We start from the raw sequence: 24612 nt of genomic DNA on the forward strand, positions 1-24612 counted from the left end.
ACTTTTTTCCGGCAAAGCTCCGAGCCGGAAAAAAACGGCAGCCATGTTTATGCAAATGAAGCGGGGGGGATTTAAATCCCCGCTTCATTTGCAATTGTGATGTGTCTAATTTGCATCCCTTTTACGGAAAAGGGTTGCAGTCTAGACACAGCCCAGATGTGGCCTCACTAGTGCTGAATAAAGGGGAATAATCACTTCTCCTGATCGGCTGGCAATGCTCCTAATAATGCACCCTGCTACGCCGTTAACCTTCTTGGCTACAGCGTTGATTCATATCCAGCTTCTCATCCTCCATAATCCCCGGGTCTTCTGCTGTAGAACTGCTGCTTAGCCAGTCGGTCCCCAGCCAGTAACTGTGTTTGGGATTCTTCCGTCCCAGGAGTAGGACTCTGCACTTGTCCTTGTTGAACCTCCTCAGATTTCTTTTGGCCCAAACATCTAATTTGTCAAGGTGACTCTAGACCCCATCCCCACCCTGCAGCCTCTCTCCAGCATGAGGGAGGGGATGGGGGAAAGAGAGGACAAAATGGGGGAAGCAGAGAAGCAGCTGAGCGGGGGATGGAGCGGAGGGGGCAGACCCATGTTCTTAGTGCCTGGGCCTCTATTGAGTGCGGGCCCAGCCAAGTGAAACTGTTAGAAATCAGGTATTTGTTTTGGCTTGGCAGTAGCAAAGGAAGGTCTTTGACATCCTGGCGACTCCAACTTCATGTTGGTCAAACTCCTGGCCAGTGACCCTGCAGCTCATGTAGGCCAAAGCCCTGTGGCAGTTGTGTGTCAGCACCAAGTAGGGTTGCCAGGTGTCCGATGTTCTACCGGACAGTCTGGTATTTGCGCTTTTTGTCCAATAAAAAAAATCAGAGAATGATGTGCAATGTCCGGTATTCTCTGATTTTTCCGGCTGCGCACTGGACGGAAGCCTGGCGTGGGTGGGGGGAGTGGCTGGAATGCAGGGCTCCCAGCGCCGATGGCAGCCCCGCCTCCCAGCCTAAAAGTCCCAGCTGGGAGGCAGGGCTGCGATTGCCACTCTGGGGCCTGGCCAGGGCGGGGGGAGTGGCTGGGAGTCTGACCTGCAAGGCTTCTGCGCAATCACAGGCTCCCAGCACCGATTGTGACTTCGCCTCCCAGCCTGTGCGTTCTTTTTTTTTTTGCTTGACCAAAAAATACCGGGTATCCAGTATTTTTGGGAAGATCAGCTGGTAACCCTAGCTCCAAGCCCCACCTGAGCTGGGATCTCAGCAAGGACCACGGCCCTCTGGTGAGGTACAGGAAAGGACAGAAGATGTGACCCCGGCACAAGTGCAGGATCGCTTGCTGCTGCAGAGGCTTCGACAAGCAACACTCTGCGGGGGAAGCAGAGGGACGGTCACATATGTGGAATCATGTTGTTGATTCCTCAGTCTTGTCCTCATTGTCCATGTCCCCCTTGCTGTCCACTTCCCTGCAGCAAGTCAAGGCGCTGAGTTTGTGCCTCAGGCTGGCCAGGCATTTGGCGAAGGCCCGCTGGACAGTGGTGGAGGAGAAGTAGAAGATGACAGGGTCTAACGAGGCATTGAGGGTGCTGAAGAGAAGAGCGTAAACTCTCCAGCAGGGGCTCTTGTGCTGCACAAAGCCCACGACATGGGACAGGTTGTAGGGGGCGAAGCAGACTATGAAGTTAACCAAGGTGGCCACAGCCAGGCCCACAGCACGGTGCTTCCTCCGGGCAGGGATGTTGGACAAGGCCAGCAGGATGCGGACAAAGTTGACGTAGCAGAAGACGGTGATAGTGAAGGGGAGGCAGAAGAGGACGATGAAGAGCTCCAGCCGGAAAGGGAGGACGACCTTCTCCTGTATGTTGGTGAAATTGTCATAGCAGTAGAACTTCCCATTGGATGAAGAGCTCGAGTTGTCTTTGTACTGGGCAATATAGACGATGCTGCAGTGGCTGCAGGCCACAACCCAAAAAAACACGGAGGCGGCGATGGCATAGGCTGGCCGGTGCCGTAGCTTGTACTTGATGGGGAAGGCCACCCTCAAGTAGCGCTCAACGCTGATGGCCATGAGGAAGAGGGAACTGATGTAGATGGTGCTGTAGAAGATGAAGCTGCTGAGTGGGCAGAGGAACTTGGGCAAGTGCCACTCCATGCCAGAGGCAGCCTCCACCATCTTGAAGGGGAGGAAGACGAGGAGCAAGATGTCGGAGATGGTGAGGTTGAGCAGAATGATGTCGACAGGGGCGGGTTTCTGGCGGACCTTCACCAGGAAGGTGTAGAAGGCCAGGAGGTTGGACGGGAGGCCGATCACGAAGGTGAAGATGTAGACGGTGAGAACCAGCGGGATGGAAATGTCCATGCACATTTTCTTGTCTCCTAGAAAAGCAATGGGCTTGTCAGCTGCTGCAGGGACTCAGGAGTCCTGGCTCCAATCCCCCATACTGCAAACCACTCCATCCCTCTTCCCTCTGTGGCCCTGGATATCCCAGAGTAACACCCGGTCACACGTCTTCCCTACTGCTACTTCACTGTATTATGTGCCATAGCAAACCTGCCGGGTCAGAGAGCCTGTGGGAGGGGATGCTCGGCGCAAACCCGTCGTTCTGTCCCTGCATCCTTCCTGGGCACCGGGGAAAAGATTTGCTGTGAGGTTGTCAGGGAGACTGACGTGAGTCCTTCCCACGGCCACAGGGGCGTTCGCCGGCCAGTCGTCAGCAGGAGGCGTAGTTGCAGTCAAGGGATTCACAATTCAGTGGCAGGTCCCTCCCCGTCACAATGGATCCCCTGACCCAGCAAAGCCCATCGGGATGCGTCTGGGCAAGTGTCCCCAAAACACACGGGCTAAGGGTATCAAGAGGGGGACAGAGGCCGCATGTCTTGGCCTTTCCCTCTCCCTCACCTACACTGCAAGCTACAAGGACACAGAGGACAGAGCCAGGGATGTTAAATGTCCATTAATTGAATAGTCGAGTAAGCTCATGAATTCTCATCAGTTAGTCAACTATTCTAGAGTCCCTGGGGGCGGAGCCAGCAGCCAGTGTGCCTCACTCCCAAGGAGTCCCCTGCCACACCGTGCTGCTGCCTCTGTATCAGAGGCAGCAGTGCAGGGTGCCAGGCAGGAGCTGGTATGCAAGGGGAACCAGTTTAAAAACCTGTCACTCTGTGCTGTTGCCGCTGATGAAGAGACAGCAGTGCAGGGTGGCAGCAGCCCTTGTGTAGGGGGTGTTTTAAGTTCCTGGACCTGGCAAGAGCCAGAACTGAGCTGAGCTGTCTGCCTGCCTGACTCCTAATACACTTTAAATGCAGAGCCACAGCAGGGGTAGATCCCCGACCCAGCATGAGCCAGGACTGAACTCGGATACTGGCCAGCCTGCTAAAAAATGTACTAGCATGTGGGGGGCAAAGGAGAGGATGTGTGCAGTCTATAGTATTAACCTATAAGCTTTTCTTATCGGTTAATCAACTACACTATTACATCCCTAGACAATTCTTCAACGGATGAGACTGACCTAGGTTTGGAAAGAGAAATCTGGGTATTATATTCTGTAACGTCCATGGGGAAAAGTGGAGTATTTAGAGTAAGTAGAGCCCTGATCAGGTTAATACCCTGCCTACCCCCCCTTCCCCCGCTGCCGCCACCCCCGGTACCCAGCCAGATAAAAAGCGTTCCCTCTTATCTCCTGCCTGTTTGAAGAACAGGCTGAGCACAAAGCACCACCCTCCCCCACCACCTCTCGGGCTCTTATTCACCAATGCACATGGTCCCTGCAGCCTATGTGTGGATGGGGTAGCCAGGGAGGGTGCCTGAGAACCCTGCTGGGCTGCTGGCCAGGAGTCACCCAGGTAAGTCTGCCAGCCAGAGCCTGCTCCTGGCACCCAAGCTCCTCCCTCCTCCCAACCCTCTGCCCCTCCCACTCCTGCCCCTCTACCCGACATAAGCCAAACCCTCTGTCTCCCTCCAATACCCATATCCCCTCCCGGATCCTGCCCCCAATATCCTGCCTAAGGTCATAACCCAAACCCCTGCACCCTACACCCCTGTCATAGGTCACATCCAAACCCTTGCACCCCAGTCCAGTGCACCAGGTCACAACCACCTACTTCTCCCAAACCCTCCCCCTCTCCTACACCCCAATCCCTTAGCCTAAGCTTCCTTCTGCACTCAACCTCTGTTCCACACCGCACACCTCCTCCATTAATATCATGGAAGAGTGAGGCCCCTGACCACTTTCCAATATCTTGGAGTATCCCCCCCCCTGAAAAATTATTGCCCAACCCTGCACCAGAGCAAGCTCAGGGCTGCCGGTGCATTAGCTGACACTATGTGGCTGGAGTGTATGTAGTCAGCTCCTGTATTTCTTCAGCTTGGTTTCCTGTCTATCCAGCAGTATGTGAAGGCGGCGGGAGGGTGCAGCTGCGGTGCAGGGAGCAGGGTCAAGCAGGGAGCTTGGACAACAGGGAAGTGGTTCTTATTGAGAAGAAAAATTTTGTAAATATCATTAAAAGTGGAAGGAAGTGGAATCAAGGGGCTGGAGGGTGGAGAGGGAGGAGCCAGGACACCTGGGTTCTCTCCCTGGCTCTGAGGGGTGATTTGGGGGTCAAAATAAAGACAGAGGAGTCAATTCACAGGAGAACTAGGTAACAACCCAGGAATCGACATTTCAGCTCCACTTGAGTCACTAGACCCCACTCCCCTCCCAGAGCTGGGAGAGAGAACCCAAGAATCTGCCCTCAGTCCCTTACCCCATGTTGTAACCACTAGACCCCACTCCGCTCACAGAGGCCAGTGAGAACCCAGGAGTTCTGCCTTTCCCCAGACACTGAGCCAACCGAGTGGCTGTGAAGAGCAGACCAGCAGGATTCCCAGGGCCAGTGCACCCAGCGCCCGCACCCAGGGAAGCAGGGGGCCCTCACCCCAAGCTGTGATGGGCCCCCCTTCCCTGGGGTGCAGGCAGCTCATCTCCCGCCTCCCAGCGCTGGGGATAAATCGTTAAATTACTTCTATAAAGAGAAGTTCATAAGCCTCACTGGCTCCCCTACCAATCCTGGTTGGGGGGGGGGGGGCAGTGGGTCAGAGAAGGGGGCTGGGAACCAGGACTCCTGAGCTCTAGGACAGAGCGGGGTGGACGCGCCTACCAGCACATCTCTCCTTATGCTGCCTCCTGCAGTGATAAACCACCCGTTCCGCCGCTACCCCCCACAGAGGGAACCCGATTTCCCTCCCAGCCCGTCACTGCTGGGCCCGGCGGCAGGACATGGAACTGGGACAGGTCCCATCCTAAAAGCTCCAGCTGCCTCCGCCAGCCTGGCTTAGCCCTGAGCTCTTTGTGCTGGCCAAATGCTTCTCAAACATTGGTCATGCACCTTCCCCCCTATTTCTCCAGGGAAGGAACCGAGGGTCAGAACAGGGACATCCTAGAACCATAAAAGCCTTTGGGTGGGAAGAGACCTCCAGAGTCATCAAGTCCAGCCCTCTGACCAAAGCAGGAACAACCCCAACTCCCTGCACTGACCACTAGACTTCACAGCCCTGCCAGAGGTGGGAGAATCCTGAATCCCAGCCCCACTGTTTAACCACTGAACTCCACTCATTTCCCACATGTGGAGCTGGAATCCCATGTCTGATGATGCATGAATAACCCTTTTGCTTTGGTGTCTTTTAGTTGTGTAGAAGCAGAATTGTGCTTTGCACAAAGCCCTGGGCATGATTGGTAACGGCAAACACGCACCCAACAGTGCTGGGAACAGAACCCAGGACTCCTGGATTGAACCAGGAGGCCCCGTTTACCTCTATGCGAGGATAAAGCAGCCCAGCCTGTCCTGCTTCCATGGGCCAGTGAGAGAACACAGAATCGACTCCCCATTTCAACGTATAGACCACACTCCTTTCCCAAGCTGGGGAGCAAACCCCGCACTGCTATGCTTTGTCTTGCCCTCTAACCCCACTACCCTCCATATGACCCATGGTCCAGGCAGCCAGAGAGCCCATCCTCACCTTCTCCCCGCAGCCAGCACACAGGGATCCTGCAGCGAGGTTGGAACCCAGGAGCCCGGCCTGGGATGTATCAGGGAAGAGCTGCTCTTTTGCGAGCCGGCTGGGCAGTGAATCCTCTACAGTCCAGCTGGCTGGTTATGTTGTGTCTGTGGCTGCAACCCAGGAAACCTCCCCCGGATCCGTCTCCTCAGAAATTTACACAGAAAGTGTGGGACGCAATCATCACTTCCTCCTGCCTCGCGCCAGGTGTGAGCCAGCATGTCCAAAATTGGGCCTGGTGTGCCCCCAGCGGGCTGCTGCACCTTGCCGGAGCCAGACTCCTGGGCTCTGTGCCCAGCTCAGAGGGAGAAGTGCGGCTCAGTGGGAGAGAGCAGTGGCCGGGAATCCTGCCTGAGGGCTAACAACAAAGGCAACAGGCCAGATCCCAGTCGGAGACAACTGGCCACGGTTTCCCCGGAGCCAGGAGCCAGAGGCGCCGGGTCCCCATCTCCATTCTGGGGTAGTGCCATAGGGTGGGGACACTGACCAGCCCGTGCTACGAAGCCAATGAATCATCCCAGAGTTCTGAGGTGGGAACAGCTGGGGAGAAGGGATGAAAACTCGGCCTCTTCCCTCCACACAAACAACCACACAGGGCCTTATGTTGGGGAGGGAGGAATGAGCCCCCAGAATGCAAACTGTCCCTCCTCGCCAGCCAGGTCTCTTGCAGGACTCTGGGTCTCGCTGCAACTCCCTCCCTCCGCTGCCCCTGGGGCAGCTGCATCAATTCCTACACTAGCGCTCCGTTAGTTCGAATTTAATTTTCTAGCGCTTAGTTCGAACTAGGTAAACCTCATTCCACGAGGATTAAGCCTAGTTCGAATTTACTAGTTCGAATTAAGGGCTGTGTAGCCCCTTAATTCGAACTAGTGGGAGGCTAGCCCTCCCCAGGTTTCTCTGGTGGCCACCCTGGCCAACACCAGGGAAACTCGTCTGCCCCCTCCCGGCCCCGGACTCCTTAAAGGGGCACGGGCTGGCTACGGTGCCCATGCCAGGTGCAAGCCTGCCAGCACCCAGCCAGCAGACCCTGCACCTGGCACGGCTCGAGCCATCCACCCGCTGCCCCCCAGCCCTCCCCCTCTTCCCGGGACCAGGCTGGCGGCTCCCGGGAGCTTGCCCGGGACCACAAGAGGCGGGCACCCGCCTGGGCTAGTGTGGACATCGTGGACCTCATCCACGATCTCCGCACTAGGCACAGGAACGTGGCCAGCTAGGGCAGGAGAGCTGCCAGCCTGGCCACCCAGGAGCAGGAGTGTATGAAAATCAAGGTGGTCCACTGAGACCCCCGACCCTGAGCCCTGAGCTTACAATGGCCGTCCTGGGTCAGACCAAAGGTCCATCTAGCCCAGTAGCCTGTCTGCCGACAGCGTCCAACCCTAGGGAACCTGGAGGGGATGGACCGAAGACAGTGACCAAGCCATTTGTCTCATGCCATCCCTCTCCAGCTTTCCACAAACCTTGGGCAGGGACACCACTCCTACCCCCTGGCTAATAGCACTCCATGGACCCAACCTCCATGACTTGATCTCACTTCCCTTTAAACTCTGTTCGGGTATGTCTACACTACCCCCCCTAGTTCGAACTAGGGGGGTAATGTATGCATACTGAACTTGCTAATGAAGCCCGGGATTTGAATTTCCCGGGCTTCATTAGCATAAAGCCGGCGCCGCCATTTTTAAAAGCCGGCTAGTGCGAACCCCGTGCCGCACAGCTACACACGGCACGGACTAGATAGTTCGGATTAGGCTTCCTACACGTTCCACGAGGAGTACAGCTAGTTCGGATTAGAAGCCTAATCTGAACTAGCTGTACTCCTCGTGGAACGTGTAGGAAGCCTAATCCGAACTATCTAGTCCGTGCCGTGTGTAGCTGTGCGGCACGGGGTTCGCACTAGCCGGCTTTTAAAAATGGCGGCGCCGGCTTTATGCTAATGAAGCCCGGGAAATTCAAATCCCGGGCTTCATTAGCAAGTTCGGTATGCATACATTACCCCCCTAGTTCGAACTAGGGGGTAGTGTAGACATACCCTTCTAGTTCTAGCCTTCACAGCCTCCTGCAGCAAGGAGTTCTACAGGTTGACTCTGTGCTTTGTGAAGAACAACTTTCTGTTACTAGTTTGAAGCCTGTTTCCCATTCCTTTCCTTTGGTGTCCTCTAGTCCTTCTTTATGGGAACTAATGAAGAACTTTTCTGTATGCACCCTCTCCACCCCACTCATGCTTTTAGAGACCTCTATCCTATCCCCCCTCAGTCTCCTCTTTTCTAAGCTAAGAAGTCCCAGTCTCTTTAGCCTCTCTTCATATGGGACCTGTTCCCAACCCCTGATCATTGTAGTTGCGCTCCCCTCTACCAGCCTCTCTCTTCCCCTCTCCCACCTCCTTTTCCCAGTCTCCCCCAGTTTTGTTCAATAAAGACAAATTCCATTTTTGAACACAATTGTCCTTTATTTTGTACATCAAGAAAAGGGGCTAGGGAAGGGTAAGTGGAAGGAGGTGAGGGAGGAATGGGGTACGAGCCCCCGATGGGGAGGACTGGGGTGGCTCTGCAGGCTTTTGGGGTGGAAGCTCTCCTGCAGCCCCCCGTATGGCAGCCTGCGGCAAGTGCAGCCGGTCTGATGGCCGAGTGCTGTGATGTGCCCAGTGTGGGTACTCCGGGCACTCCAAGCCAGGACTGCTTTGCAAGCGGGGAACCCTGAGAACTGTCTGTCCTGGGTGGGGGTCAGGACCCTTTAAGCACAGCCCTCGGCTAGCCTGAGACAGCATCTCCACGCTCTAAGTCCTCCTCTGATGCCCTGCCGGCACTGCTTCTGGCCATCCTTAAGCCCGGTTCAGGGTCCACTTAATGTGGACATGCTAGTTCGAATTAGCAAAACGCTAATTCGAACTAGTTTTTTAGTCTGGATCCGTTAGTTCGAATTAGCTTAGTTCAAATTAAGTAATTCGAACTAAGTTAGTTTGAATTAACGTTGTAGTGTAGACGTACCCCCAGCAACTGGTACCAGACCTGTCGGCAGCCCCACCCCCTACTTTGTTCAGAATCGGGCAAGGTGTTATCTGCTGTCACCTAGTCCTCAGGATGTGAGAGACCGAACATAAATCCGCAGTGAGTCATGCCCAGCATTCCCCTCCTCATCCAGATAATGTTGCAGTGCCCAGGGAAACTGAGGCACGCACACACAGTTACTACAGAAGAGCACAGGACTGTAGAATCACATACAACACAACAAAGCAACCACAGTGAATACAGTGACTACAAGAATGAATACAATGCCCACTACATCCGTGCTTTAAAACAAAGCTGAGGTTGTAGGCACCTGCTGTGGAGGAGAAGGCAGGGAAGGATGGACAGACATTAATCTGGGCCTGCAACAGGGACCCACCAGGCCTTGGGCCAAGGATAGAGTTAGGACTGGGTTGCCAATAGCAACAGAGCACACACTAAGGCTTGAGATGGGAATAGGAGTGGGTTAGGGTCACCAATACCAATGAGGGAGCCACTAGGCCTTGAGATGGGGATGGATCTAGGTTTCCAGTAGTAATGAGGGAGCCACCAGTCTTTAGATGATGGATGGAAGTAGGGCTAGGTTGCTACAGCCTGTCTCCAAGTTACGAACGAGTTGCGGACCAAACACTTGGCCGTAACTCGATCCGTTCGTAAGTCGGACCCCATTGAGTTACATGCGACCGCGCTGTTCGTAAGCACAGGTCGCATTCGTAACTCGGGGACCGCCTTTACGATTGCTCCATGGGAGCTTTGGTTGTGAGTGTGAACGGTCGTAACTCGGGGAGTGGCTGTAATAGAAACGGGGCACACAATAGGCCTAAGGACAAGGATGGAGGTAGGGCTGGGTTGCTTATAAGAACCGTGCACACACTAGGCGTTGGGACAGGGATGGAGGTAGGGCTGGTTGCCTTTGGCCGGACGGGGGGCCAGGCTGCCAGTAGCTCACCACCAGGAACCTACTAGGCCATGGGGTGGGGCTAGAGACGGGGTCCCAGCCACGGTCATTCACTGTAAAGAGAGAGACGGGGGCGTTAATGAGTCTCCTTCAAGATCAGTCTGTAGACAAACTCCCTGTGACCGGGGCAGCCCTTTGTCTGTGCAGCTCTTCGCACAGCGGGGCCTGGGGGCAGCTGGGTGAGACTGTAACCCCTTTACGTAGCACTAATAACGTACAGCGCCTGGCACCCTGGAGTCCTGGGTCAGAACTGGGGCTCTGGGTGATAGCGTGACACACCCACTATATAGCAATAATGGGGTACAGAGCCTAGCACAAGGGGCCCTGGGCCAGGGCTGGGTTACCAGGTAGACCCCCCACAAAAAACTGGACATGCTTGATTGGGGGTGAGGGGAAGGGGACCGGCCGGGAGGAGGGCGGGGCTGGCGGGGCGGGGGGGATTCAGGGGCCGTAGGACTGGCCGGGAGGAAAGAGAAGATGGGAAGTAGAGCTTAGAGCGATCGGGGGCCGGGGGGCTGGACGGGAGGGGGGGGGCCAGAGGAAGGGGGGCAGGAAGCAGAGCTGGCGGGGGGGGTGCAGCCACTGGCCGCAGCAGGAGTCCAACAGTCCGCGCCCCCGGCAGGCACTCCCTCTAGTTGCTAGTAGAAGCCGGGCGGGGGCGGGGGGTGTGGTTGGGACCACTCTCCACGTCCGGCTTCTGCACGCAAACAGAGGCTCCCAGGTGGGAGGCGGGGCCGCGATTGGCGGCGGGAGCCTCGGGAAATTCAGAAAATACCGGACATGGCACATATCCAGTATTTTCTGAATTTTTCTACCGGATTGAGAGCACAAATACCGGATTGTCCAGTAGAAAACCGGACACCTGGCAACCCTAGCCAGGGCTGGGATGCCAGGGTGCTCCCATAATGCACAGCAGTAAGAGCATGCAGCACCTGACACAATGGGGTCTGGGTCCACAATTAGGGATCCTGGGCACCCCCATAATGTACACGATGAATGGCACTAATAACAAACAGTGCCTAGCCCAAGGGGTGTGGGCAGGCCTGGGGCCCCTTGAACCTACCACAGGACAGATAAGAATATTACTAATAATTCCACGTGGTAGGAAAGGTTTCAGAGCACTCACCCCCCTCCTCGCCCTTGAGACTTTGTTCTCTGAAGCACAGTTTTGAAAGTTTTTCCCAAGAATTGCCCCGGGAGGGGGGGGTGCAGGAGAGGTGTTACAAAATCCAAAAACCTCCACATTTTATCTCAGTTTCCTCCCTCCTGCTTTTTATTCTCTCACTCATCCTCCCCTGTGACGGGCTGGAGGTGGCCCGCACAGAGGAGCGCGGGGGGGGGGGGGGCTGGGAGAGACAGCACCCCCGGCCATGGCGTCTGGCGGTGGAAAGCCGGCGCGCGGCAGATACCGGCCGCGGGAACTTCCCCTGCAGCTGAGAAGCCGAGCCGTGGACAGCCCGGCGCCCAGCGTGTGCCCACCGAGGGCAGTCACGGGGGTTGGCGGGCCGGACGAGGTGGGAGCGCACACGCGGACAGCGGAGGGCCGGCGCGCCAGCAACGCGGCATCTCTGGTGGGCCATTTGAAAAGGGCCCGCCGGCAGCGAGGAAGGGGGCAGTCGCTGAGGCCGAATCCCAAAGGGCTTGGGGCCGAATTCGGGGCAACGGCACCCCCAGGAAGCCTGGAGGCCCGACACAGACCGCCGGAGATGGGAGGCTGAGGACCTCCACAGCCATGGGCTACCGACAGCCCTGGATACCGATGCAGAGAGCAGGCGCATCCTACGCCGAACGACCGAGGCACGGTAAGCGGCGGGGACCTCACAGGATAGGTAGAAGGATACGCGGGGGGGAGGAAGCAGCCCGGGGCGGAGCCCCTCTGGCAGCCGTGGATGGACGTGTTTCGGGGGGATACCCCACGTCTACCGCACAGGGAGCAAGCAGACCCCTGTGCTTAGGGCCCCGGGCTGGGACCCGGGGGAGAGGGTGGGCCCAGGTCCCCCTTCCCTCCTGCCACTGTAGGGAGTTGAGAGGTGCTCCAGCGCCGGTGGGCAGAAACCTCCAGCAAAGACTGCGGGGGGGAAAACCCGCACAAAGGGGCTGGCGGCCCGGGTTCGCAGATCCCCCAGACTCGGCTGAGTGGGGTGATCGCACCCAAAGACGCGAATCCGGATTAGACTCCGGGACCAACAGCCCAGAATACGACGATGGGGTCCGCTAAGCCCCCCCTCCGGGAGGAAGGGGGTGATCGCACCCCGCGACGCGGTCGCATCCCCCAAAAAAGAGGGTGTGAAAAGGAAAACAGATGCTTCAGGGGGTAGCCGAGTTAGTCTGTAGAGGATAATCTTAAAAAACAAACATTGGTCTGGGAGCACTTTATAGACTCACAGAACTAAATTAAAACAGGGAGGGAAAGTGGGGAAATAAAACACTTTCTCTGCCCCCCGAGGCTTTTATCGCATGTGGGGGAGGGGACCCACAGATTCCAAGGGACTGTTATGGTCATCTAGTCCCACACTGAGCAGGCTTGAGGCAGGAGCCCCTGCTTGGGTCCGGCCCGTTGTTCATGGATCACTCTTTAGCTGAGGCAGCCGGCCCCTGGGCCCAGCACCCCACGGCGCCTCAATCCATCGTGACCCCACCTTCCAGCTCCGCTCCAGCACTCAACAGTGTTTATGTAGTTCCCAACCTAGAGCAAAACTGTTAGTGTTTTGAGCCGCTATAAATCCACCCAGCCCTGCATCCTGGTGCCTCTCCCCACCACGGTCTGGCAGGCGCGCCAGGAGTTCCCCCTCACATATGTTGCCTCTAGGGGCTTCTGGTTACCTGCTATTCCCAGGTCTGTGAGGGCAGTGGCATCTAGTAGTTAAAACAGGAGGGGATCTGGGAGTATCTGCACCTGTTCCCAAGTAATGTCCCTTTCAGACAAAGAGCAACGTGCAGAGGCACCCAGCTCTCTGTGTGTGTCTAGTGACGTGTCCCTGGGGCAGTGGGGCCTAGTGGTGAGAACCAGACAAGTGCAGACGGATGCCACTGTGTGACCACAGAGCCAACAACTGCTACTCATGTGGATTGAGAAATGCAAGCTTCTGAGTTCTCTGAGAAACCACAACACGGAGATCTCCCCGGGGTTATGAAAACCAGAACCCGGGCTGGTAGGGAAAAGGTGCATGGAGCCAGGCCATTCCTGACCCAACCCCTGCTCCATGCCTGATCCTCGTCCTGCACTCTGCTCCCCTCATTTTCAGCCCCACACCTAAGTCCACACCCCCAGTTGGAGCTCCTCATGCCCCAATTCCCTGCCCCAGCCCTGAGTCCCCTCCCAGCCTCCGTACCCCTTTGCTCTATCCCGGAGCTTCTACCTGGAGCCCACACCCCCAGCCGGAGCCTTCACCCCTTCCTGAATCCCAACTCCCTTCCCAGAGCTGGGGACACAAGTCAGGACTCCTTTCTCCCAACCCTTCCAACCCAACCCGACTCTAACCCACTAGATCTCACTCCAGCCCCAAAGGAAAAAAAATCTTGATTGGACAAGAAATAATTTCTGTATTTAACATGTAGCAACAGTCACTGCCCCTGGGGGGCACCAGACCCACTAGTGACGTCAGGAGGTGCAGCATGTTGCACGGAGATCTCAGCTCTGGAGACGCACACCCATGCACCGTGCACCCCCCCACCACATGATGATCCAGCGTCCCTTTGGCATCGCCACTGTGCCACCGAGGGGCCTTAGTGGAAGCAGCTCAGGCTTCAGACTTTTGTTTGCAGACATTAGGTGTTGAATGGCCCAAAAAACACAGGAGGTCATGAGAGCCTGGAACAGACCTGGAACAGACCCACAGGGACCACTGTCTGTTGTAGGTGAGGCTGCTAAATCCACCCTCCTGCAGGATAACAGCCCTACTGACGCTGGAAAGGGCATGCTGCCTTTGGATCCCACCAGCCCTTCCCTGTGGTGCTGAAGTCCTGCATTCAAAGCCTGCTCAGTAACAGTCTGCCCACTACTGCCACCAAGTGGTGCCAGCAATTCTGCTTGTGTACAGTGTCCTATGTTGATGGGGAAGGTCCACAGTTCAAATCCTTCCCATCCACACGACAGATAGCAGCCTTACTACTGCTGCCAGCGCTGCTCCCAGCTCAAGCGGAAGTGTTCTGGGCTGCAGGCTCTTGCGTTCCAATCCCACCGAGGTGGGAACTACATTTCCACAGAGGCCAACACGTGCTAATACTAGCGGCTGAGGAGGGGTTCTCCGTAGCTCAATGAGATTAAATTTGGGGCCCCTCAAAGATTCTGGCCCTTGTTTTATCTCCCACTAAAAGGCGCCTCCAAAACCAGAGAGGCCCAGCCCAGCCTGTTTGCCCTCCCTCCAAAAACTCCTCTTTGTTCCCCCTTCCAGCTTGCTCGTGGGCCCAGACATGGAGGAAGAAAGTCCAGGAGTGGTTGGAGCGTGCTGAAGGGACATTCCTACAGAAATAGGCTGATGTTTCATTGGTCATTCGGGAACCAGCTGTGACACCATGGCAACCCTGCCACTGACAGAGGCTGTATCATCGAGGAAGTTGGGCCACCCACTGCAACGCTGAATGCGGACAAAGTCTGGTGGGTGCTTGGCTGACTACTCATGGCTGGAGCTGGATTAATTTTTGTGGGCCACAGCACCCCAACTGAATCCTAGGATTGGACAAGACCTCAGGTCTTCATCTAGTTCATCCCACTGCTAAAAGCTGGACCAATCCCAACTAGGGTTGCCAGATCCCTTCACAAAAAATCCTGAACATGGGGGGGGGGGAGGGGGGGAATTGGTTGAGCAAAAAAAAAAGAAAAAACAAAAGGATACCAAATTTGTTGAGCAAAAAAAAAAAGGTCGCTGTGCCTTTAAATTCACGCGCTCCTCGCTTCCCCCACTCCCGCCACAACCTTGTCTGGTATTTTCTGGGGTTTTTTACCTGACAGAAGATGCAAATGCCGGACTGTCCAGGCAAAATGTGGATATCTGGCAACCCTAATCCCAACTAAATCATCCCATTCAGGGCTTTGTCAAGCCAAAACTAAAGAGTGTCTAGGGATGGAGATTCCACCACCTCCCTAGGGAACCCAGCCCAGCGCTTCCCCACTCTCCTAGGGAAATAGTTTTTCCTAATATCCAACCTAGACCTCCCCCACTGCAACCTGAGACCATTGCTCCTCATTCTGTCACCTGTCACCACTGAGAACAGCCTCTCTCCAGCCTCTTTGGAACCCCCGTTTAGTGAGTTAATGGCTGCTCTCAAATCCCCCCTCAGTCTGCAGACTAAACAAGCCCAAATCCCTCAGCTGCTCCTCATAAGTCACGTGCTCCTGCTGCCTAAATCATTCTTGTTGCCCTCCACTGGACTCTCTCCAGCGTGCCCACATCCTTTCTGAAATAGAGGGCCCAGAATTGGACACAATATTCCATATGTTGCCTCACCAATGCAACATAAATGGGAACAATTCTTCCCTAGATCTGCTGGCAATACTCCTTCTAGTGCACGCCAATATGCTGTTAGTCTTCTTGGCTACAAGGTCACCCTGTTGGCTCATATCCAGATTCTTGTCCACCGTAACCCCCAGGTCTTTTCCTGCAGACTTGCAGCTCAGCCAAGTAGGTCCCCGGCCTGTACCAGCGCTTGGCATTCTTCTGTCCCAAGGGCAAGTCTCTGCACTTGACCTTGTTGAACCTCCTCAGATTTCTTTCGGCCCAAACGTTCAATTTCTCTGGGTGACTCTGGACCCTAACCCTGCCCTCCAACGTATCTACCTCTTCCCCTTGTTTAGTGTCATAAGTGGGCTGGAAGGGGAAGAGAGGTTTGAGCAAGGGTGGATGGGGGAAAGAGAGAAACATGGGGGAGAATATGGGAGGACACTGAGGATTACATGGGGTTAGCAGATAAGAGATTGAGGGGGGCGGGGAATGGAGCAGATGGGCCGGAGCCATGTGCCTGGTGTTGGGTGCCTGGTGCCTTGGCAGCAGCAAAGGAAGGCCCTTGACATCACCAACTTCACATTGGTCAAACTCCCAGCCAGTGACCCTGAAGCTCGTGTAGGCCAACGCCCAGTGGCAGCTGGGTACCAGCTCCAAGCCCCGCTGCATGCTAGTGTCTCAGCAAAGCCCACGGCCCTCTCGTGAGGCACAAGGAAGAAGGGAAGATGCGACCCTAGCACAAGTGCAGGATCGCTTGCCGCTGCAGAGCCTGGGACAAGCAATGCTCTGGAGAGGAAGCAGAGGGGTGGTCTGCTCACACCATCGATTCCTCAGCCTTGTCCCCACTGGCCACCTCCACCTCGCTGATCCCTTCCTCAAAGCGAGTCAACCAGGGGAGATGGCACCGGGCCGTGAGGGCGCTGAGTTTGTGCCTCAGGCTGGCCAGGCATTTGGCAAAGGCCTGCTGGACAGCAGTGGAGGAGAAGTAGAAGACGACGGGGTCCAAGGAGGCATTGAGGGTGGTGAGGAGAAGAGCGTAAACCCTCCAGCAGGGGCTCTCGTTCTGGACAAAGCCCACCACATGGGACACATTGTAGGGGGCAAAACTGACTATGAAGTTGACCAAGGTGGCCACAGCCAGGCCTAGAGCTCGATGCTTCCGCTGGGCCCGGATTTGGGGCAAGGCCAGGAGGATGCGGACAAAGTTGACGTAGCAGAAGACAGTGATAGTGAAGGGGAGGCAGAAGAGGACGATGAAGAGCTCCAGACGGACAGGAAGGAGGATTTGGAGCTGCATAGGGGTGAAATTTTCATAGCAGTGGGACTTCTCAAAGGGGGATGTCGTCCCGTTGGAGGAGCTTGAGTTGTCTTTGTACTGGACAATGTAGACGATGCTGCAGTGGCTGCAGGCCACAACCCAAAAAAACACAGAGGCGGCGATGGCATAGGCTGGCCGGCGCCGGAGCTTGTACTTGATGGGAAAGGCCACCCCCATGTAGCGCTCAACGCTGACGGCCATGAGGAAGAGGGAGCTGATGTAGATGCTGCTGTAGTAGATGAAGCCACTGAGTGGGCAGAGGAACTTGGGCAAGTGCCACTCCATGCCGGAGGCGGCCTCCACCATCTTGAAAGGGAGGAAGATGAGGAGCAAGATGTCGGAGACGGTGAGGTTGAGCAGAAGGATGTCGACAGGGGTGGGTTTCTGGCGGACCTTCACCAGGAAGGTGTAGAAGGCCAGGAGGTTGGACGGGAGGCCGATCACGAAGGTGAAGATGTAGACGGTGAGAACCAGCGGGATGGAAATGTCCATGCACATTTTCTTGGCTCCTAGAAAAGCAATGGGCTTGTCAGCTGCAGCAGGGACTCAGGAGTCCTGTCTCCAATCCCCCATACTACAAACCACTTCATCCCTCTCCCCTCTGTTGCCATCAGTACCCCCAAAGCAACACCCACAAACCCCATCTTCACCAATGTCAGATCACTGTTGTATGTTTCAGAGGAAAACCTGCCAGGCAAGAGAACCTATGGAAGGGGATCTTTGGAAACCCAACAGCCTGTCCATGCATCATTAGTGGGCATGAGGTGATAAGATGTTGCTGTGCAGTAGTCTCTGGAATATGCTGTAAGTTTGAGAGTACTTCCTGCAAAGTTGGTGCCTGTGACAGTTCACCGCCCCCCATGCTTTACGAAATGGACTTATGGACCTAAATGTACATAACTCAAAGTTGCTTTGAGCAAATTACTTCATGTAACGTATCAACCCTCATGTCATAATCCACTGAATCCATTTCTCTTTCTAGTGTGTAACATGAGACCTATGGAGCAGGGAATACTTCATGGGTTTTAAATCTGTGACTGAAAGTCATCAAGGGAGGCCTCAGTGTCTGTGCAATTGTATGCAAATAGCCTTTTGTCTTTAAGTCTTAGCAGGGGTTAATAGGGATAGGCCAGGTGACTCCCCATGAAATAAGGGAATCTTTAAAAACAATAGTGATAGAAATGTAGCCGTGTTAGTCTGGGGTAGTTGAAGCAAAATGCAGGACTATGTAGCACTTTAAAGACTAACAAGATGGTTTATTAGATGATGAGCTTTCGTGGGCCAGACCCACTTCCTCAGATCAAATAGTGGAAGAAAATTGTCACAACCATATATACCAAAGGATACAATTAAAAAAATGAACACATATGAAAAGGACAAATCACATTTCAGAACAGAAGGGGAATGGGTGGGGGAGGTAAATGTCTGCGAGCTAATGATATTAGAGGTGATAACTGGGGAAGCTATCTTTGTAATGGGTAAGATAATTAGAGTCTTTATTCAAACTTAAGTGTAAAGTGTCAAATTTAAGCATGCATGACAGTTCAGAGGATTCTCTTTCAAGTGTAGTCTTAAAAGGCCTTTGAAGCATGGTGCAGGTAAATTTGACACTTTACACTTAAGTTTGAATAAAGATTCTAATTATCTTACCCATTATGAAAGCTCATCATCTAATAAACCATCTTGTTAGTCTTTAAAGTGCTACATAGTCCTGTTTTTTGTTTTAAAAACAATGGAAAAGTAGGAGTCTTTTGTCTTTGGCTGGCACACCCAGGAGAGTGAACCAGAGACTGCAGGGGAAGGGAGATGTCCCTGGTTTGAAAGTACAGCTGGAACAGAAACACTTTTAGGGTGGGTTTGTAACAAGTTCCTACTGAGGATTTAGTCGTAGCGTTAGCGAAACATTTTCTGTTATTTTTAATTTGGAATCTACTTTGCGCGGCCTGTTCTCACTTCTAATCACTTAAATCCTACTGCTTGTACTAAATAAAATCACTTTTTCTTACTGCCAAGCCTTGTATAAATAATTGTTACCTGGGGGAGCAACCAGTGTGCACATTCCCCCTTTCATTGCTAAAGGGGGCTTGCCCACATAATTCATTGGGGGTTTTGATCCCATTTGGGGAGGGGTATCCCAGGAAGCTGGGCCCAAAACTGCACTCTCCTTGGACCTGAAGAGGTTCAGTGTCTGTGCTGCTCCTTGGGGGGAAGGAGGGGGTACTGTGACCTCAGATCGGTGCCTTGGTTGGAGGAGATCAGAGGAGCTGTCCCAACAGGACCAAGTGGTGAGAAGCCCCAGAGAGTGAGAAGTCGAGTGGCGGTGGCCGTGTCAGCCCTCTGGGTCACCTGTGACACTTCCTGTCCCTTGGGCATGCACTGGTCAGCCATCAGCTAGGTAGTTAGCAAAGCCACCAGTGGGGGTGGGAGACGCGGAGTCCCAGGCTCTTTTAATCACTGCCAGAGTGCCACACAGCTCGCTCTGGCTCTTTCAGCTCCATCCCTTCCGCCCAAGGGGTTGCTCCTTCTGGGAGCTCAGAGACAGTCCCTCCCAGACTGGCCAGGGGCCCAGCAAGTCTGTCGGCCCCACTGGGACTTAGTAGCAACCAAAGGATTCACAATTCAATGATAAAACAGTAGCCCGTTGTCTGTGCATTTGTAACGCTGACATACGTGACCACACTCCCTGGCTGTGTATGTCAGCGCTCTGCCCCCCTTCTCCTCCCTCCGTTGTACGCTGCACCACTCAGCTGGGCCCCGGCGGGAGCTGCTCAGCTGAGCCCCAGTGGGACGGGAAGAGGGGGTGGGGTACTGACATACATGGACAGGGGGCGGGGCCGTGTATGTCACCGCCCCCCCTTCCTCCTCCCGCTGTGGCACTGAGTGGTGCGCCCCTCAGCCGGGCCACCGTGGGAGAGGGGAAGGGGGGTGGTGACGTAGACAGCCCCGCCCCCTTGCCGTGTACGTCACCACCCCGCCCCTCCTCTCACATGGCGGCCCGGCTGAGCGCGCAACACTCAGCCGAGCCTCCACCGAGGGAGGGGAAGGGGCTGGGTGGTGACGTACACGACCCCGCCCCCCTTCCCCTCCCGCTGCGGCATTCAGCTGAGTGGTGCGCCCCTCAGCCGGGCCGCCGGGGGAGCCAGCAGCACAAGGGGCCGTTTGGGCTCCCCCGGGGTGGGAGGGGAAGGGAGGGTGGTGATGTACACGGCCCCGCCCCCTGGCCGTGTATGTCACTGCCCCGCCCCCCTCCCTCGTGGCAGCCTGGCTGAGCAGGCAGCACTCAGCCAAGCCCCACGGTGGGAGGGAAGGGGAAGGGGAAGGGGAAGGGCAGAGACGGAGGGGAGAGAGAGGCAGGAGGAGGAGGAGAAGAGAAAGGGAGAGTGAGAGGCAGGAGGGGGAGAAGAGAAAGGGAGAGTGAGAGGCAGGAGGGGGAGAAGAGAAAGAAAGAGATGGAGAGAGAGGCAGGAGGCAGAGGAGAGCTGAGAGAGAGGGGGGTAGGCAGTAGGAGGAGAGAGAGAGAGAGAGACACGGAGCGAGAGCGCTCAGGAGAGAAGACCTGAAAATCCCATCTTATGTCGGGCTAATTGGCTAGCTCAGACAGGTGGGACAGAGGGCTCAGTGGTGTCTGAGTTCCAGGTTACACCCTGGAGACCCTGTCACACCCTGCCAGCCCTGCGCATCGAACCCAGGAGCCCTGGCTCCCAGCCCTCCTTAGCAACAGCTGTTCCCAGTGCACTGGCTGACACTACACACATGGCTGGAATTTATGTAGCCGGCTCCCGTGTTTAGTTAGTTCGGTTTCCTGTTTAGCCAGCAGTCCATGCTGCGAAGTGTGGGGGCACCAGCAGCAGAGAGATGGGGGAGGCCTGGGATGCAGGAGATCATGCTCAGGGGAGGGCTCAGCATGCAGCTTGGACAACAGGGAAGTGATTTTTATTCAGAAAGAAATTTTTCATACTTATCATCCAAGCCAGCAGGAAGTGGGGTTAAGTGGCGGGGGGGGGGGGGGGGAGAGTTGGGAGCAGGACACCTGGGTTCTCTCCCTGGATTTGAAGGGTGATTTAGGGGCTAAAATAGGGACTGGGGAGTCAGTGCCCAGGAGAACTAGGTAAAGCAACCCAGGAATCGACATTTCAGCGCCATTTGAGGCACTAGACCCCACCCCCCTCCCTCAGCTGGAGAGAGAACACAGGAGTCCTGGTTTCCTGACTCTGACTGCTCTAGCTGCTAGCCCACACTCCCCTCCCAGACCTGGCAATAGAACCCAGGAATCCTGTCTCTCAGTGCCCCCCCTCCCACTCTAACCACTAGACCACACTTCCTACCAGAGGCCAGTGAGAACCCAGGAGTCCTGCCTCCCCCAGGCACTGAGCCAACCCAGTGACTCTGAAGAGCAGCCCGCCAGTATTCCCAGGGCCAGGGCACCCGGCACCCACACCCTGGACAGGCTGGGGGGCCCTCACCCCAAGCTGTGATGGGCCCCTCCTTCCCTGGGGTGCAGGCAGCTCATCTCCCGCCTCCCAGCGCTGGGGATCGATTGTTAAATAGCCTCTTTAAGGGAAATTCATAAGCCTCACTGGGCACAGCCAGCCTGTGGCTCCCCTACCAATCTCGATGGGAGGGGGGCTAGTGGGTTAGAGCAGGGGGCTGGGAGCCAGGACCCCTGGGCTCTAAGACAGGGCAGGGTGGACATGCCTGCCAGCACATCTCTCCTTGTCCTGCCTCCTGCAGCGAGAAACCGTCCGTCCTGCTGCTGCCCCCGACAGAGGGAACTCGCTTTCCTTCCCAGCCCATCATTGCTGGGCCCCTGGGAATGGAGGTGCCCCTAGGGGAACGAGGAGACTCATCCCCTCCAGTCTCTTTCTCTGAGTGGGGGATGTAATTTCTTTCCATGGGGCATGTAATGACGGCACTCCACATCCCACCTGTCTTCTCCCCGACCCAGTGCTGGGTGCTCCTGTATACACCCCACTGGCTCCCCTCACATTTCCATCCCCCCCACCCCCAGTCCCAGCCAGCCTGGCTCAGCTCTGATCGCTCGGTGCTGGGCAAGCACTTCTCAGCCGTGGGTCACAGACCTTCCTACACCCCCATTTCACAGGAGGAAAAACAAAGGGCCACAATGGAGAAAGGATTTGGCCATGCTGGGGAAAGACTCTAGCTCTAAGCATTAGAGAACCAAGGAGTCCTGCTTTAATGCAGTCCCTTTCTCAGGCCAGTGCTACAACCCAGAAGTCCTGGATCCCGGTGCCCATCTGTCACGGCTCAATTCCCCAGCCTGGCACTTGGAGTGTAGATATGGGGGCCGGCTAGCAGAATAAACTCTGTAAGAACAGCTGGCTGTGTCCCTGCCTATGCTTGGCTACAGCACCTGCCACAGGCTATTGCTTGTCAAAGCATCTCAGGGTGAGTGGGAGCTCAGACAGGTGGGACAGAGGGCTCAGTGGTGTCTGAGTTCCAGGTTACACCCTGGAGACCCTGTCACACCCTGCCAGCCCTGCGCATCGAACCCAGGAGCCCTGGCTCCCAGCCCTCCTTAGCCACAGCTGTTCCCAGTGCACTGGCTGACACTACACACATGGCTGGAATTTATGTAGCCGGCTCCCGTGTTTAGTTAGTTTGGTTTCCTGTTTAGCCAGCAGTCCATGCTGTGAAGTGTGGGGGCACCAGCAGCAGAGAGATGGGGGAGGCCTGGGATGCAGGAGATCATGTACCTCCCAGAGACAAATTTGTCTGGTTTCAGTTTCTCTAGATCTGAAAAAAGAAATTCACTGCCACCACCCAAGTGAAATAAAAAATATATATAAAATAAACTCTTTTCCAGGGAAGAGATCATTTGGGAATCCCCTCTCTAAGACAAAGTTCTCCTGTGTGTCCCAACCTCTGTTTTGCTTGGAGTTGGGAAAACAAACAGAGGGAATCCACAGAGAAAAATACAGCCCTGCTCCTCCGGGGTTAGGCACATAGGCTTAAGGACACAAAAATCAACCAATACTGGTTAATCAAAACAAAAAGGAAAATCCTTTATTATAAAAAAAAACCTACGGTTGCAAACATAATAAATGACTGGGTGTTAAAAGCCACGGAGTGAAATAGACTCGGGAAATCCCTTGGCTATAATCCTTAGTTATAAAAGAGAAAAACAATTAACCAGCTCAGACATGATTTCCAAACCCCCAAACAAGGAAAACTTGACAGACTATCTAAACTTTTCCCTACTTATACATTTCAAGGAGCCCATTCCTGGGAGAGCTGGATTCCCTTGATACCTGGGAGGGGAGGGGGGGGAACTGCTGTTATCTCCAAACAAAAGAAGAGAGAAAAAAACCTCTCTCGCCATTTGAAATTCCTATCTGCATTTCATTGGCTGAATGCCAGAAGCCCCCTCCCTCAGGTGAATTTCCAGAGTTGCTTAACCCTTTTCTCATGCTTCAGGTAAGTTAGACTCTCCTTGGCAGCTTCTATTCATGACACCATCCCTGCTCTAACCACTGATCCCCACTCCCCTCCCAGTGCTGGGCTTAGAACACAAGCATTTGCATGCCCAGTCTTGGGTGCTCACCATCCATCTACTTAACCACGTGCCTCCCATGAGCCAGGCAGCTGGAGTCCATCCTCACCTTCCCCCCAGCAGCCAGTGCACTGAGAGCCTGCAGAGGGGCTGGAACCCAGGAGTTCAGGTGGGAGCCTCAGGAGATGTGTCAGGGCGGAACTAGGGGCTAGTCTCCGATGCCCTGGCTGGGCAGGGAGCTTTCAGCAGCCCGGCTGGCTGGTGAAGCTATGGCAGGGGCTGCGCCCCAGGAAAACCTGCTGGCCCCTTTCCTTGCAGATCCACCCAGAATGACTGAGAGATACAATCTACACTTCCTTGTGACTCATGGCAAGGTGACAGCTGGCATGTCCTCATGAGGTCTGGTGTTCCCCACCGACACTCCTGGTTACTGCTGTGGGGGACTCTTGTTGTCTCCCCAGCTGTGGGAGAGGAGTGAGGTCTAGTGGTTAGAGCAGGGAAGCTAAGAGCCCAGATTCCTAGTTTCTATCCCCATGTCGGGCAGGGGAGGGCCTAGTGGTTAGGGCTGGAACCTCTGCCTCCAGTGCTCCCACTAATCCTTTCCCTCCATGTGCGCCATGGCATATGCGGATGTGCACCACCAGGAGAAACAGAAACAGAGCTCTGGGCTCTGCTACTCAGTTGGGTGGCATCGGAATCTGTCCTAAATGGCCGCACAAGCACCCAGTTTACAGGGACCACTACCTGCCTGGAGCCCCTGTTCTGGGAGGGGCAGGGAGCCTAGTGGTGCAATCCCAGGGTGCTGGGGCAGATGCTGCACTGGGTTTAGGGCAGCTTCTTAGGTCTCCCAGGCTGCAGCATCTCTCCAAAGTGCGATATTAAATCAACCAGCAAATCCAACTCAGTATTCCTCTGTAACCCATCAAATCCCTGCCCAGAGCCCGGAGACCGGCCCAGTAGCCACAGCTCAGTATGTTAGGGCCTGGGAGCAGGATTGCTGGGCTATGGGCTGGACTGGCCAAAGAGCTCAGGGGGGACCCATAGATACCAAGCGCGTACCCTGCAGTGATACACGCCCCGGTCTGAAACCCACCTCCCCTCTGGAAGGACGGGTGAGTCAGCCCCTGGCAGGCCCGGATTAATGTCCATCCATCCATCCCTGCCCACACTCCAATGGCAGGTGCTCAGCACTTCAGTTTGTTTCACAGCACCAATGCTATCAGGCCAATGCAAATAGGATTTGATGCAGCTACCAGGAGAGGGGGAGTCACCACGGAACTCAGAGTCCAGTAAGAGACCAGGAGGAGGTCTGGATTCTGGGGGCTCATTCCTCCCTCCCAAAATAATTCACGGGGGGGGATTAGGCCGAGTTCCTACCC

At 55.2% G+C, this 24612-nt stretch overlaps 2 protein-coding genes across 2 annotated transcripts; both read right to left on the reverse strand.

Annotated features, from left to right (window-relative positions):
* Positions 1–1277: 1277 nt before the first annotated feature.
* LOC102455787 (free fatty acid receptor 2-like) lies at positions 1278–6065 on the reverse strand. The gene is made up of 2 exons (XM_006118126.2): positions 5968–6065; positions 1278–2348 (listed from the first exon to the last, which is right to left on the reverse strand). Exon 2 carries the CDS (start codon positions 2335–2337, stop codon positions 1378–1380), a length of 960 nt encoding a protein of 319 aa, XP_006118188.2. The 5' UTR covers positions 2338–2348; positions 5968–6065; the 3' UTR covers positions 1278–1377.
* A 10153-nt stretch (positions 6066–16218) lies between these two features.
* Positions 16219–18205, reverse strand: LOC102455539 (free fatty acid receptor 2-like). Its single transcript, XM_006118125.3, has one exon. It carries the CDS (start codon positions 17218–17220, stop codon positions 16219–16221), a length of 1002 nt encoding a protein of 333 aa, XP_006118187.2. The 5' UTR covers positions 17221–18205.
* Between the last annotated feature and the right edge of the window lie 6407 nt (positions 18206–24612).

The sequence above is a fragment of the Pelodiscus sinensis genome, chromosome 24, assembly GCF_049634645.1.
Source record: "Pelodiscus sinensis isolate JC-2024 chromosome 24, ASM4963464v1, whole genome shotgun sequence".
Classification (NCBI taxonomy): Eukaryota; Metazoa; Chordata; order Testudines; family Trionychidae; genus Pelodiscus; species Pelodiscus sinensis.